Source organism: Budorcas taxicolor, chromosome 18 (assembly GCF_023091745.1).
Source record: "Budorcas taxicolor isolate Tak-1 chromosome 18, Takin1.1, whole genome shotgun sequence".
NCBI classification, from domain to species: Eukaryota; Metazoa; Chordata; class Mammalia; order Artiodactyla; family Bovidae; genus Budorcas; species Budorcas taxicolor.
In genome coordinates, this window is record NC_068927.1 from 68,016,064 (window position 1) to 68,033,303 (window position 17,240).

At 38.7% G+C, this 17,240-nt stretch overlaps 1 protein-coding gene and 1 pseudogene across 1 annotated transcript; one reads left to right on the forward strand and one right to left on the reverse strand.

Annotated features, from left to right (window-relative positions):
- The first annotated feature begins 10,432 nt into the window (after positions 1–10,432).
- Positions 10,433–11,369, forward strand: LOC128063190 (olfactory receptor 5M9-like). The gene is given in 2 exon segments (XM_052655820.1): positions 10,433–10,867; positions 10,869–11,369. Coding segments are annotated over 2 exon segments (933 nt in total). The 5' UTR covers positions 10,433–10,435.
- A 2,900-nt stretch (positions 11,370–14,269) lies between these two features.
- On the reverse strand, positions 14,270–17,035 carry LOC128064122 (olfactory receptor 1038-like; annotated as a pseudogene).
- Between the last annotated feature and the right edge of the window lie 205 nt (positions 17,036–17,240).

Sequence of the window (17,240 nt, forward strand, 5' to 3'; positions counted from 1 at the left end):
GAAAAATAATTTACTTTTCAGTAACTTAAAATGTGCAGGAAACTCTCAATAATGTTAAAAAAATACATTCGCCACATCACCTAAAATGCTCCACGCGTTTCATCCAAAATGGGCACATTCTCCTGTGGAACCAGCACGTAATCTCCCAAGTCAGGAACTCATATGGTTTCTACATTATAATGTAATCCATAGCTCCACTTCCACTTTCAGCAACTGTCCAATTGTATGAATATATCTTTTTTCCATCCTCATCCAATTTTTTTTTAGACTGTTACTGAGATTTTTAGACATTTGGACAAACTTGGTGGATGTAAAGCAGACATGTGGTGAATATGGGATCTAGGTGGCCTCTTCTATGTGGATTTTTTCACTAAAGATGTTTTTAATGTTTATTCATTTTGTAACATGTATCAGTACTACATTCTTTTACCTTTACTTGTTTTGCAGACCAGTTTAATAATGTGCACCTTGTGTGTGCTTTGGAGAAACTTGGGAAACTGAGCCAGTGCCTGAAATGGCCCAAGACATCACCTTAGATACCGGCTTCATCTAAAAACAAAACAGGGGCTTCCTGGTGGTCCAGTGGCTAAGACTGGACACTCCTTAAGAAGGAGGCCCAGGTTCCATGCCTGATCAGAGAACTAGATCTCCCACGCCACAACGAAGAGTTTGCATGCTGCTGCTAAGTATCTGGCTTGCCTCAATGGAGGTCGACCTGGTGCAGCCAAATAAAAAAACAAATAAATATTAAAAAATAGAACTAAAGGAAAGGAAGGGTATGGTTGTTGTACAGATTTACATCTTAGCTTTCCCTATTGATAAAAAAAGAGTTTCACAAGACTGTCATCCTTCTATCTGATATATTCAGAGAATTCCTTTGAAATGAGATTTCTCTTGTAAATGTGACTCAGAAGGGCCATCTTGAACTTGGGTTTCAGAGATGATCATATGTCCTCTTAAAAAAAAGTTAATTAAGTCCAACTAATTCCCATGCTGAAGGGGTATATTTTAGGGTAGCATTTGCTCCCCTTCACTTTGGATGTATCCCAATTTGCTTACACAGCCATCTACCAAAGTCATCCTGATATTTGAAAGTTTTAAGCTATTACAGGTAGAGCTCCTGTGTATAACTGTGTGGCAATTTTTGTCTGGACATTTTTTCAAAGCTGTTTACTAAGTACTAGACATGTAGTGTTCAGGTCACAGGTGAGCCTTGTTTAGCTGAGGAAAAATCCAGGTAAGTTTCTCTGTGGCATGTGGGATCTTCCTGGGTAAGGGATGGAACTTGAGTGTCTTGCATGGTCAGGCAGATCCTTCACCGCTGAGCCACCGGAGAAGCCCCGCCCCCGCACCCTTTCTGAGTTTACTGGATCTGACAGGTGTGCAGTGCCACTTCACTGTTGCTTTAGTTTGTAATTCCCTTATGATATATGATTTTGAGTATTTTTGACATGTTGATTTACTATCTTTATATTTTCTTTGGCCAGGTGTTCAGATTTATGCATTTTTTGTGAGGTTGTTAAGTAGATGTTTTTTTGGAACACCTTTGCTTTCTCCATGATTCAATGACTGTTGTTGACTTGATCTCTACACTTAGAGTAATAAAAGAACCATTGCTATTTAGAATGTGGGGGCTTTAGGGAAGTCATCAGGTCATGAAGGCTTTGCTTTGCCCTCATGAACTGAATTAGTGCCTGCTCATGCTTAGTTGTGTTCGACTCTGTGACCCCATGGACTGTAACCCGCCAGGCTCCTCTGTCCATGTGGTTCTCCAGGCAAGAATACTGGAGTGGGTTGCCATTTCCTGATCCAGGGAACATTCCCTATACAAGGATCAAACTCAGGACTCCTGCATTGCAGGAATATTCTTTACTTTCTGAGCTACTAGGGAAGCCCATGAACTGGATTAGTGCCCTCATAATAGAGCCCAGGGCACTCCCTTGCCCTCTGTGATGTGTGGGCACAGCAAAAAGACAGCCATCTACAAACCAGGAAGAATGCTTTCATCAGAACCCAATCCAATCTTAGACTTCCAGCTTTCAGAACAGTGATAAATAAGTGCTTATGTTATAATTACTATAGCAGTCCAAACAAGCTAAAACAATCATCAACATAATGTTCAGATATCAACAGAGTTTTCACCAGAAGACTATACATGAAAGAATGTGTTCCGTTTGATTCCACTTGTGTAAGATTCAGAAAAAGACACAAACTACGTAGAGTGCTAAAAATGAAGGTTCATCCAACTTGAGGGATACGGACTCAGAAAGAAGACGAGAAGTTTGTCTGATGCATTGTTGGTCTTCTACTTGGTTTAGAAGTTTGGTCGTAAAGGCATTTTTAATTTGAAAAAATTCAATAAATTTTAAACTTATGTTTTGTGCACATTTTGAATGTGTACTATAAATGTTTGAAATATATTAAAAATGATACTACTCTTCAAAGAAGCAAAACTTCCCTTGAATATGAAAGCAGTCTCTTTGTCTAGTGAAGGCAGAACATATTAGTTTGCGAGGGCTGCTACAACTAAGTACCACAGACTGGGGTGGCTTAAACAAGAGAGACTGATTTCCTTCCAGTTTGGAGGATAGTGATTCAAGATCAAAATGTTAGTAGGGTTGGTTTCGTTCTGAAGCTTCTGTCTGGCGTATAGACAGCCATCACCTCCTGTGTCTCTCATAGTCTTTCCTCTGTGTATTTTTGTGTTCTAATCTCCTTTCTTAAAAAAGATACCAGACATCTTGGATTAGGATGCACTATTTGAACCGATTACAATTTAATTTCCTCTTTAAAAACTATATCTACAAATTCAGTCATATTCAGAAGTACTGGGATATTGATATCCATATTGATATATGGATATAAAATAAACTTTTCAACCCATAACCCAAAGTGAGATGGTAATAGGTTGTGGCACAAAGTTGTGATAATTGTGTGGAAGAAATTGTGTTAAATTAGATTAAACAAATATTACGGGTAACAGAATATGGCATGAGTATTGATGGCAGACATCCATATTATGATGTAGACTTCCCAATGTATGAAGGAAAATATTGACACTGAATCTAAAAAAGAAAAGCACTAGAAATCAGTTGGGCCCCATGGCAAATCTGCATTGTCCCCAATTGTTACTTCTCCAGAGAACTCATTTAGTGCAAAATACTGTCTAACAAAGCAATTACTTAATACTCACCTATATGTACAATCTCTTATGGAAATGGCATCAATCTACAAATAATATAAATTCTGCCTGTGTTATTCAGCAGAAGAGCCATGACACTGATGCTCTTTCTAAAATGGCTCTGCCTTCAAAGGTATGTAGGCTTCTGTATTATACATTTATTTACAGCCATCAGAACTCTGCTTCCTTATTTGGGCAATCATGTGCCAAAACTAGACTTATGATTCATAAATGACGAGAAAGAAGAAGGAGATACCAGCGACCAGAAAAGTGTGGATGTTGCTATTTTAGGCACTATTACATATATAATCCATTGAGTCATTTAGGTGGATGATAAGAAATATAGTGAGTGCCATTCTCTATGATTCTTTACTTAGTGACTAATAGCTACCATTTATTGATGACTACCCAGTCCATGGATGTACAAAGTGTCAGAAATGACTGAGCATGCACACACACACGCACAGACATGTATGGAGAACAGTATGTTCCATAGTGCATACTTTCTGTTGCATAATCCTCAAAATAAACCTACCCATATAAGGAATCCATTTTGACCAAAAAAAAAAAAAAAAAAAAGATGAAGCCCAGAAATATTAAGAAACATTGTCCAGAGTGCATGGATCATAATTGTTAAAGCCAGAATGGGAATTCAACAAGTTAACTCCATAGCCCATGTTTTTACCAGTAAATTCTACTCAGTTCAGCTCAGTCACTCAGTCGTGGCCGACACTTTGCAACCCATGGACTGCAGCACATCAGGCCTCCGTGTTCATCACCGACTCCTGGAGTATACTCAAACTCATGTCCACTGAGTTGGTGATGCCATCCAACCATTTCATCCTCTGTGTCCCCTTCTCCTCCCACCTTCAATCTTTCCCAGCATCAGGGTCTTTTCAAATGAGTCAGTTCTTCGCATTAGGTGGCCAAAGTATTGGAGTTTCAGCTTCAACCTTAGCCCTTCCAATGAATATTCAGGATTGATTTCCTTTAGGATGGACTGGTTGGATCGCCTTTCTGTCCAAGGGACTCTCAAGAGTCTTCTCCAACACCACAGTTAAAAATCAACAATTCTTTAGCGCTCAGCTTTCTTTATAGTCCAACTCTCACATCCATACATAACTACTGGAAAAATGATAGCCTTGACTAGATGGACCTTTGCTGGAAAAGTAATGTCTCTGCTTTTTAATATGCTGTCTAGGCTTGTAATAACTTTCCTTCCAAAGGGTAAGTGTCTTTTAATTTCATGGCTGCAGTCACCATCTGTAGTGATTCTGAAGCTCCCAAAATAAAGTCTATCACTTTTTCCACTGTTTCCCCATCTTTTTGGTATGAAGTGATGGGACCAGATGACATGACCTTAGTTTTCTGAATGTTGAGCTTTAAGCCAACCTTCTCACTCTTCTCTTTTACTTTCATCAAGAGGCTCTTTAGTTCTTCTTCACTTTCTGCTGTAAGGGTGGTATCATTTGCATATCTGAGGATGTTGATATTCCTCCCAGTCAACTTGATTCCAGCTTGTGCTTCATCTAGCCCAGTGTTTCTCATGATGTACTCTGCATATACATTAAATAAGCAGCGTGACAAGATATAGCCTTGACAGACTCCTTTCCCGATTTGGAACCAGACTGTTGTTGTAACTGTTGCTTTCTGACCTACATATAGATTTCTCAAGAGGCAGGCCAAGTGGTCTGGTATTCCAATCTCTCTCAGAATTTTCCACCGTTTATTGTGATCCACACAGTCAAAGGCTTTGGCATAGTCATTAAAGCAGAAATAGATGTTTTTTTTTTTTTTCTGGAACTCTTTTGGTTTTTCAATGTTTTTCCAACAGATGCTGGAAATTTGATCTCTGGTTCCTCTGCCTTTTCTAAAACCAACTTGAACATCTGGAAGTTCATGGCTCATCTATTGCTGAAGGCTGGCTTGGAGAATTTAGAGCATTACTTATCTCACGTATGAGATGAGTGCAATTGTGCAGTAGTTTGAGCATTCTTAGGCATTGCCTTTCTTTGTGATTGCAATGAAAACTGACATTTTCCAGTCCCGTGGCCACTGCTGAGTTTTCCAAATTTGCTTGCATACTGAGTGCAACACTTTCACAGCATCATCTTCTAAGATTTGAAATAACTCAACTGGAATTCCATCACCTCCACTAGCTTTGTTCGCAGTGATGCTTCCTAAGGCCCACTTGACTTTGCCTTCCAGCATGCCTGGTTTTAGGTGAGTGATCACACCATCGTGGTTATCTGGATCATGAAGATCTTTTTTGTACAGCTCTTCTGTGTATTCTTGCCACCTCTTCTCAATATCTTCTGCTTCTGTTAGGTCCAGACCACTTCTGTCCTTTATCGTGTTCCTCTTTGCATGAAATATTTTCTTGGCATCTCTAATTTTCTTGAAGTGATCTCTAGTCTTTCCCATTCTATTTTTTCCTCTATTTCTTTGCCAAGGAAGGCTTTTTTTTTTCTGATCACAAAGAAGGTTTTCTTATCTCTCCTTGCTGTTGTTTGGAACTCTGCATTTGAATGGGAGTTCTTTCCTTTTCTCCTTTGATTTTCACTTCTCTTCTTTTCTCAGCTATTTGTGAGGCCTTCTCAAACAACCATTTTGTGTTTTTGCACTTCCTTTTCTTGGGTATCATCTTGATCCCCACCTTCTGTACAATGTCATGAACGTCCGTGCATACTTCTTTAGGCACTCTGTCTATCAGATCTAATCCCTTGAATCTATTTGTCACTTCCCCTGTATGATTGTAAGGGATTTGACTTAGGTCATAGCTGAATGGTCTAGTGGTTGTCCCTACTTTCTCCATTTAAGTCTGAATTTAGCAAGTGGATTTGGATAATATTTGTCATCTCTCTCTCTTTTTTTTTTTTTAAAAGTGAACCACTTTTTCTACTCTTTTGAGATTTGTTTCAGTATTGCATGAAGAATGATGATGTCAAGTTTCTTGGTTAAGTCATGTTCCTGGGTTTAGTTTCCAATTTGCAAAATAATTTGTGTGTGACCTTGAACCAGTCATTTTGTGTCATTCATCCAGTTAATTTTTAGGATGAAGTATCTGACCTCCAAGATCACTTCTGGCTCATAATCTCCCCTAATCTTGATTCTTTTGGAGAATTTAAAGCAATTTTGCTATTTGAAAATTCAGGATAGTTCTGTAAAGCACTTTAAAAAATGGATCTCATTCACACATTTATATATATATATATATCAATTTTTTTTATAGTTAAGCATCTCTAGTATAAAATGTATTTAACCTTGACTCTCTTCCTTGCTCTCTCCCTCTTTAACACACACACACACGCACACACGCACACACATACAGACGCACTCACACACACAATGCTTTCTTGTTTTAAATTCCATTTTTCTCGAGGGAGTGCAAGTTAAGTTATAATAATCTGGTGCCAATGAATTTGCCTTATGTAGCTTCTCCATAAAAGGTGAGAAGGAACTAACGAGGAGTCTGGGATCCTTGGCCACTGAAGAGGGAAACTTTGCCTGAGTATTATTCTGTCCGTGATTTTCCAGCAAAATTGAGGTAGTACAAATGGGAGTTTATGAACAATCTTGGTTTCCATTCAGATTCTTTAATCTGCTGGCTATCTTTACTGTCTGAGCCACCAGAGAAGCACCAAGAATACTGGAGTGGATAGCCATTCCTTTTTCCAGAGGACCTTCAGGACTCAGGGATCAAACCTGGGTCTCCTGCATTACAGGCAGACTCTTCACTCTGAGCCACCAGGGAAGCCCCTACTATCCATATTTTGTGGAGAAACTGAACCTCAGAATTATTTTACATATTTTTTTTAATATTTTACCCTTCAACACAGAGATAATACTGATCACAATCACAAATAGGTGGCAAGATCTTGTGAACTGTTAATAGGTGAAAATCCACAGCTCATTTCAATTTTTTGACTGCTTCATCAGAGACAGGCGTTGTGCTAAGAATTTCCCAATGTTGTCTGTGATCCTCATACCTCACTGTGAGACAGCAGTTTCCTTTTTCTACAGATGAACTTTGAAACTGAGAATCCTTACTTTCCCAAAGACAGGCAGTTAATTATGGTGCAGAGTTAAGATTTTATTTCCAATCTAACTGCCATCGAAGTTGATTCTCTACTGACTCCAGAAGGAGCCTGAGTTCACTGATAAATTGTTCTACTACAATCAGCTTCTCCACCAGTGACCTCCACTTGTGCCCATTCTCCCTAGATGTCTCCACGTGATCTGCACTGTTGAGGCACCTGGGATCTCTTCAGCAGCCATGAGATGCACAGGGTGTGCATTGCTGTGTTTGGCCGGGAAGATAATGCTTATTAGAACTAAAGCACAATAGAAAAGAAAGTGACTGAGCAACATTGTATCATGCAAACCAAGAATGTTTTCCTGAGGTGCAGGGTGCTTTCCTGAGGCAGATATTATACCATGTGAAGATGGGAGAGATTATACCCATGATATTAAGGATACTGGTCACCTAATGTTATCAGAAAACATTCTTCTGATTAACCCTCCTTAATGTCCCTTACTCCTGAGATGTTTCTGTAATTTTAATTATAATGTGTTTCATCATTATCTGGATAGTTCCTTGGGGAGATGCTCTCAGTGTGTTCAGTGTTCAAGATTCTATTATAAATAGTGAGGAATTATCATCGTTTTTTTGTTGCTGCTGAAGGTAGGTCTGCAAATTTTATACTCTTTGCAATAGAGATTAATACAGTCACATCTTTCATTTTTAACCCTTTTTTGAAGAAGAGACTAAGATCTTACTTGTGGACCTATTTGTTATCACAGTGTTTTATTGTCTGGAATTATATACTTGGGAAATATTACTATTTATATTAATAGTTGATGTAAAAATTCATAAGAATATCTTGCTCTCATAGGGACTTACAATAATTTTTGCTCTTTAGGTTTTTACTTTTATTTCTTCTCTACAAAGACCAGTGATTTTCACATTGTGTTTTAAAATGTATCTGAATGGAATTGAAAGTATTGTGTCATTGGGAATGATTGTTATTCCCAGTTCAGTCACTAAGTTGTGTCCTCCTCTTTGCCATCCCATGGACTGTAGCATGCCATGCTTTCCTGTCTTCCACTATATTGAAGAAATAATTATACCTTTGCTGTATCGTGTGTGTGTATGTGTGTGTGTGTGTGTAAAATTCCTGAAAAGTTAATGAAAGTGATTTTTAAAAATTTCTAAATTATACATTCTATATGCTTAATTGCTTTAAAAGATGATGCACAGTTATCTAGTAAAGTGGCTTTCTATGAGAAGTGACTTTGGCCATGTGGCCCTAGGACTATGGGATCACCTAACCTTGAGAGGCATAGATAATGGTGGTCTAAGAACTCTGTTTTTCAGGCTCTGTAGCCATGTCAAGCTCTTCTGGTTCATCAAGCATGAATTATCAAAAGGATAACTTTCCCCCTTTTTTGGACGATAATCAAACTGCATTTTAAATGTAGAGAAATAGAATATTAGAAAAAGTTAGCAAAGAGGCAGTAGTGATATAAAGTTATTGAGTGTACCCCTAGAGCTCAGTTAACTGGTCTTCATTCCCATCTGGCCAATTTGCAGATGTCTGATCCAAGGAGAGCCTCTTAGTCTGTCAGTGCTTCTAATTAGAACCTCTCTCATGGGACCTTTCTTTATAAAAGATTGTGTAAGGATTCAACAAAAGTTAGCTATTATCTTACCTTAAAATTGAGACTGTTGCCACTAGAACAAGGTTTTAATAGAGATTTTATTAGTTATGGACACAGTAATGCATTCTATGAAGCGGATCTGGAGATCAGGATGCTTAAAAATCATGTGTGAATATTCCCAAGATGACATTAATCCTACAGATGCATCCCTAAGTACTCAGAGCCGTTTACTTCTCAGAAGACTTATCTGGGGAAGTGTATTGAACAGAAAACATTCCTTGTGGACATTTTAATTGTAATGACATTGCATTTGAAAATAAATAATTATACATATAATGGATTGTTGCTGAAAAGCAGTAGAATATGAAATAAGACAATTTAAAAAGCATGGCACCTGAATTTTATTTTATATGTATATAGAATTTATCTATTGATATAATTTTGATATGGTGATTGAACCACTTGTGGTTTACTTTTCTGAGATAACTATTAAACTGATACAGTCTGTGTTGTTAAATACTGCTTACCTCATCTTGCAAGCAGCAGTAATCAAGCAAGTGAAATATATAGCTAAATAAAATAAAACAAGACTAGGATTTTCATAAGTTGAAAGCTTTTTATATCATATGCTGGCATAGTGTAGAAAAGTATGTCAATGACTAGATTGTAAGACCAAAGTTTAAGACAACCATCCCATAAAATTGCGTAGATAAGAAGATATCTTCTGGATGTCCCTGGTGGCTCAGTAGGTAAGAATATGCCTACCAATGTAGGGGACATAAGTTTGATCCCTGGTTGGAGGAAGATTCCACCTGCCATGGAGCAGCTAAGCCCGAGAGCCACAACCACTGAGCCTGCGCTCTAGAACCTGTGAGCCGCAGCTGGTTAAGCCTGCTCACCCGGAGTCAGGGCTCCACAAGAGAAGCTGCTGCAGCGAGGAGCCCACACACCCCAACTAAGAGGAGCCCAAGCGCAGCCAAAAATAAATAAATACATTTTTAAAAAAGGAAATCTTCCAAGTCAAAGGGAAATGAGTACGTTAATATTACATGTGCATTTATATTAATATAGACGATGAGAGGCAAGCGTCATACGCAAAAATAGTATTCAATGGAATTTCAATGATTCACTCTTATTACTTCCCTGTTCAGCACAAAGTGGTTGTCTGACCTTATTGAATATTCACATTTATGAGTCTCAAGTCATTTCCTGTAAGACAATATGTTGGAATGGATTTGGTCATTCTCTGATGATTCTCAGCCTAGCTTTACTTCTATTAGCACTCTATGATGTTAGCATCATTGAAATAATTTAGCAAAAATAAGTGTCTAATACTAGTAGTATATGAAAGTAATTGTCTGTTTTAGAGTTAAGAAACTAATAAATATTTTAATAATTACTTATAAGTCCTATTAAAGGAAATAAATGTGATTATATACTCATATTAAACTTTGTGCAAAGTCTACATTGATTTTTATATTATTTGAACTAGACTACTGATAAACATGACTCAAAATTTTCAAGAATAAAATAAATCCATTCGTTTCTTTTAATTTGTCCATAGGCAATGCAGACTGGGTCTAAGTGAAAGCAATGCCAAATTTCACAGATGTGACAGAATTTGTTCTTATGGGGTTGACCAGTCATCAGGAGCTTCAAATTCTATTTATTGTGGTGTTTCTAGTGGTTTACGTGCTCACTCTGACAGGGAACATTGGTATGATTGTTTTGATCAGCATCAGCCTCCAGCTTCAGAGCTCCATATACTTTTTCTTGAGTCATTTGTCTTTTGTGGATATGTGGTTCTCTTCCAATGTCACTCTGAAGATGCTGGAAAACTTACTATCAGAGACAAAAACTATTTCCTATGTGGGGTGTTTCGTGCAGTGTTACTTCTTCATAGCCCTTGTCCACGTGGAAGTATATATCTTGGCTGTGATGGCCTTTGATCGCTACATGGCCATCTGCAACCCTCTGCTTTATGGCCGTAAAATGTCCAGGACTGCTTGTGCTCGTCTCATCTCCCTTGCCATACATCTATGGATTCTCTGTTAGCCTAACCTGCATACTGTGGACATATGGCCTGTACTTCTGTGGAAGCTTTGAAATCAACCACTTCTATTGTGCTGACCCTCCTCTTATCAAGATTGCCTGTGGAGGGGTCCACATTAAAGAACGCACCATGATTGTTATTGCTGGGATTAATTTCACATATTCCCTCTCAGTGTTTCTCATTTCCTGTACCCTCATCATAGCAGCTGTGCTGCACATGCGCTCTGCCAATGGCAGGAGGAAGGCATTCTCCATGTGTGGGTCCCACCTGGCAGTTGTTACCATGTTTTATGGGACTCTCCTCTCCATGTATCTCAGGAGGCCCACTGAAGAGTCTGTGGAGAAGGGGAAGATGGTGGCTGTGTTTTACACCACAGTGATTCCCATGCCGAATCCCATGATCTACTGTTTGAGGAACAAAGATGTGAAAGAGGCGGTCAACAAAGCAATCGGGAAGGCAAACTTGGGGCAGTGAACCTGCAGCCCATAATTCTGTGTATGCCGCTTCCTGTTATAAATGTCCAGGCATATAAATAAGCCTGTTTAGAATAGACTGTGTAGAGGCAACACTTCCATATACTAAGAGGTCCAGTCTAACGCAGCGATGTTTCCCCATGAATGGACTCTCAGGACTAAGCCTCCTCTGTCTACATATGCAAACATCCTAACCCTGACCTATTATGTTAGTCACAGTGTATGTGAAATTGTGCTAAGTGTAGTCATCGGATAACTCATGAATACATTTGGACAAGGACGTGTTAATTTGGAGGTATCTTTGTAAGAGTTGAATATGCTTTCTTAGGATATTTTCTATATATAATTGCTTTTCACTTGTTTTATAAGTAATATATAATTTCGTGAGAAAAAATTAAGACTTCATCACTTTTCCATGAATATAAAAGTTGGTGGATCCTCATTTATCAAAAAAGCTTTCAATAACATTCTTACATGCATGGACTTTTGAAAACAAAAATGTATTCAGAATCTTCAACTAGTATCATGAATCAATCAGAAGGTTAACTCTCCGAATTTATTGCTCTATAATTAACACTATTTGTGTTTCAAACAATCTGTTGACTCATCATAATTCTCCTCTTTGGTTTGGATTTTGGATAGTTGTTTTTCTCTTCATTAATTTAAATAGGTGAACAATTTATGAGTAAAGCCTATCATGTCCTTCTCATAGTTTAAAAAGATGAAACAATATGGATTTTTGTCATTTACAATCTAACTTTTGATCAGAAGAATGTCCTGTTAAACATTTGATTGCTATGATGAAGGTATTTTTTTGATTCCAAATTCTTGTCACTAACATTACATTCTTAGGTCTGTATTTAGCTGCTTAAGTCAAGCTTTTAATAACTAGAGTGGATCAACCAGGTAAAAATCTGTGTAAAACTAAATGTCATTGCACTAGACATGTGTTAAAATGTGATCAGCACAGCTCAAACTCTATCATTGGGATCTGATTACACGTTTACAGTTCAATTTATGTTGATTGGTGTCCACTTAATCTACCTTCATTCTTAATATAAGTGGAATACATTTTTTGTCCTTGTTGACTCTTGCTAATAATACCATCATAAAAGCAAATCAGAAGCAGAAGCAATTTCTCATGAATGAGTTTATTCTTGTTTAAGGGCTAATCCAATTAAAAGGGGTGCACATTTGAACATATGTAGAAAGACTCTGAGAAGTAATATTTACTTGTGGTAGTATCACTGGAAAGATGGATTCACTTAAGCACAGAAAGTATTGTTACTCAGGCTAATTTACTAATTGCCCACAAGCCACATTCCCTCAGATTGGTTCTGAGAAAAAGCAGATGGTGGGAGGAGAGTTCTTTTTCATAACTTTAGGTTCTGAGCAGGAAGAAAGAGTACTATTTGATTAGTATTGGAAAGTACACTAACAAATTTTTTTTTTAATGTTTTCAAATCACCTAAGTTTGATTCTAACAAGTTGGTGTCAAGTATGAAACGATAGGCTGCTCAAGAAACAATTGTACTGACAGAGATCATTTTAACTTGACCCTTTAAGATCACATTTTCTGTGATCCTTATGGCAGACATATTCCTCAGTGTCCACTATTTTATGTTTTATTTTATAAATAATACATTTGTCATCCAGCTGTTCACCACCGTTCCCATTGCCCCTTGTCAGTGGGATACATAATGTTGTCAAGTCTTGGCAATGAGCCATCAGTAGAAAGTGGTGCCTGAAACCCAAAGATCACCTTCTCTATGTTAAAGCCATTAGATATCGACTTTTTTCTCTTCCTTCCCACTTGAAAACGTTGCCACTGAAATGATCACTTTTTAGACAAAGATGGAAACCACATATTGAGGGTCTAATTGCCTTTTCCAAACCCCTTAACTCATACTGCTGCCTGAGAAAGGAATAAATTACTTTATTAAGTCACTGCATCTTGGGAGTTCACTTAGCTATAGTGCTATATTTGCCCTTATTATACTTTCCATAAACATATCCTTGGCACTTCACCTCTGCATCTTACCACTCACTAGGACAATTTTTACCTGAGAATGATCAAGTCTCTTCAGAAATTATTCTGGTATTGAGAGAAGGGCATCTTGTCTTCTGTCTTAACCAGAAGGAGAAAAACTCAAGCTTCTGATCTATATTAGATATTAGGTTATACATCCCTTTGTCCTAACTACTTGATGAGTCCTTGGGCTTGTTATGACCTTTCAGACTCCAGTTGTCACACTATTTGGTTTTGGATCCCTTTTGACCCGTCATCTAGGCCATTTTGCTAGCCTTTTTAGGTACTTACAAGTCTCTTTCTTAAGCTTAGGAAATCTCAGCTACTTTTTTTGGCACTGTGCTTGCAGGTGTATAAGGTGTGTTGTCACCAGGCATTTGAGCCAGCACATCTTTGACTGTCCTTACTTATTAGTGGAGAAGGCAATGGCTCCCCACTCCAGTGCTCTTCCCTGGAAAATCCCATGGGATTACTGGGGTTTCCCCAATGGCTCAGCGGCAAAGAATCATCTGCAAGGCAAGAGACATGATTTCAATCCCTGGGGGGAACATCCCCTGGAGAAGGAAATGGCAACCTACTCCAGTATTCTTGCCTGGGAAACCCCATGGACCGAGGAGCCTGGCGGGTTACAGTCCATAGGGTCACACAGAGTCAAGCACAACTGAGCATGACACACTTACACACACTTATTATGAGTGAAATTGTTCCCCCAAAAGATGTGTCAAGTCCCTAACCTGAAGAACTTCAGAGTCTGGTTACAGGATCATTGGGTTATAGGCCATTATTTGGACATAGGGCTGTTGAAGATGCAACTGGCGATATGAAGTCATACTGGAGTAAGGTGGACCGTCAGTCCAGTGTGAGTGATGTCCTTACAGGAGTGAAGAAATCTGGAACCAGATGTAGCGGGAAGATGACCACGAGAAGACAGCAGAGACTGGAAAGATGCTCACAAGACCAGGGATGCCTGGGACCACGAGCAGCTGGAAAAAACAAGGAAGGAACCTCCCCCAGAGCTCCACAGAGAGCCTGGTTCCACCAGTACCTTGACTTCAGACTTGTAGGCTCCAGAACTGCGAGAAAATAAATTGTTGTTGTTCTAAGTCAATGAGTGTGTGGTACTTTGTTAACGCAGGCTGATGGAACTAATATATTTCTTTACAGTATTGTTTCAATGTTAGAACTTTGGTTTTACTTTAGTTTTTCTTAGTCTCCCAGGTGATCATCCTTTCTGCTCTAGAAGCTCTTCGAATGTATCTGAAGTTTCTTTGGTAAACGTGTGGTTTTGCAGCAACCTCCCCTGAATCCAGTGTGCTACCCAGAGGGGGCAGCAGATTCCTTTTGAAAGGTTCCCTAACCTTTAAACCCTTCTCACATTGCCAGTCTCAGGGTTAGCCCTTACTCTGTAGTTTACTATAGAAGCTCACTGCTGTGCTTTTAACTGTTTAAATTATCCTTTTGGAACTATTTAAAAAATAGCAACAACAAAGATGTTCTCCTCTCTTGAGTTTTATGTTTGGCAACTGACAGTCATGATTTCCAAGATTAATTTCTCTGCATCTGTGCTCCCTGACCCCAAAAGAAGTGGATTTAAGAACTTGAAAATCAGGATTGCAATGCATTGCTTCTCTTCAGAGTTTGTACAGTTTACATCCACTTAGAACACCTTGTTGCTGCTTTAATAATAGTGTTGAGATTAGGTGAGGCATATATTAAAGTTCAACATAAATAATTTAACATGGCAATATTGATGTCTTCACATAAATGTGAAATCTAATTTAACAATGAAATGTTTACTAAGATAACTTGGACAAAATAAGCTAAACTGTTTTTAAATAACTTATACAATTAGTTTTTTGCCAGTATTTTCCAAAATAGCAGACTATTCAGCATATTCAGGAATGTTTTTGATTTTGTCCTATGAGAATAGCTCACAATATCACCCACATGGTAGACACCAAACATTTGAATCTGAATTAAAAAAAAAATACATTCCAGTTGATGGTTTAAGTGGGTCTTAGATTGCATCACTTTACAACCACCCCAACATAGAACAATATTCCTGGCATCTGACAGCAACCACGTTTATAACTTGGTTTTAAACTACCGCTTTCTGTCAAACCATTGTAATTTCTTCAAATCCCTAAACTATAAAAGGATCTTAAGCTTTGCTGAGGGAATATAGGGGTATGTCTGCATTTTTGTTTTGATACAGAAAAAGAGAGTATGACTTTCCAAAAGCTGACCCTGATTTCCAGATCTGCATGTCAAAAAATGACATCTTTTCAAATAACATGAGAGCCATGGAATTAGAGAGAGTGACCGACAGTGAATCTAGTGGGAGTCAGAAGCAGAGAGGAACAATTTTTAGCAGACAGGGTACAGCTGAGGAACAGCTACCGCATGGAATGGCATGGGGATGGACAAGAAATTTACTTTACCATCTCCCTTTTTCTGTCTCCACAATGTATAAAATAGAAACGTTTTTGAAAGCAGTGGCTAAATCTCATTATCAGTTAAATAGAAACTATCCAGGTCAAAACTATCAAGTGTCACAGATTCAAATACTAGCAATCTGTTAAAAATGTGCATTATAATCACTTAAACCGTTTATCTTATAAATTATATGAAAAATAGAACACATGTGCAAAGTCATTTTGCTCATATAAAAATGGTAGAAATAAAATTAACCTATCAAAAGATAATAAAAACAACGTATCTGCATGTGGCATAGTTCCAAGACAGTCAGTGTTACAAGATACATCTTAATGTTTATTAGAGACAGGGAATAACATTTTTCAAAGGCTTTCCTCAAGGCATGTTTTACCTCTTGGTTCCTCAGGCTGTAGATCATGGGATTCAACAAAGGAATGACTATTGTGTAGAAGACAGAGGCCATTTTGTCTGTGTCAAGGGAATGGTTTGATTTGGGCTGCAGGTACATGAAGATTAGAGTCCCGTAGAATACAGTGACAGCAGTCAGATGGGAACCACAGGATGAGAATGCTTGGCGCCTCCCTTCTGCAGATTGGATTCTCAGGATGGCAGCCACCATGTATAGGTAAGAAATAAGGACCGTGGTCAAAGAGCTGATCATGTTGAATCCAGCAAAGATAAAAATCAAGATCTCTTTGAGGCTGGTGGCTGAGCAGGCAAGGGCCATCAAAGGGACATCATCACAATAGAAGTGATTAGTAACATTGGGGCCATAGTAGATCAATCGAAAAGTAGCAACTGTGTGGAGGAAAGCGACAGAAAAGCTGTATGAGGGAGGGCCCACTACTAGTTGCATGCACACCTTTCCGGACATGATCACCATGTAGAGAAGAGGATTGGAGTTGGCCACATAGCAGTCATAAACCATTACTGCAAGAAGGAATGTCTTCAAAATCAAGAAGTTCAGGAAAAAGCTCAGCTGTGCACACACGCATAGAGAGATATGGACCTGTGCTTGGTCAGGAGGGTCTCCAGGAACTTTGGGGCTATTGATGAGGAGTAACAAAGGTCTACAAAGGCCAGATTACTGAGAAAAAGGTACATGGGTGTGTGAAGGTGAGGATCCTACCAGATTAGGAAATCAGGCCAATGTTTCCCACCAGAGGTAGAGAAAAAAGTAACTGCTTGCAAAGGCCTCCCATGGCTGTTTGCTTCCTTCTACCAGAGCTAGCTGTGCTCTCCGCTTTGGTTTTTCACAAGCCAGGGCTCAGCCTGCCACTCTTCACTGGGGGCCCATGGGAAGTATCAGGTGCCCCTCAGCTAGGTGACCCCAGCATGGCACCCCGCTGTGGTGTTGATACACTCCCGAAGCCTCCTTCCCCATGGGCAGTACTGGGCTGACCTAGA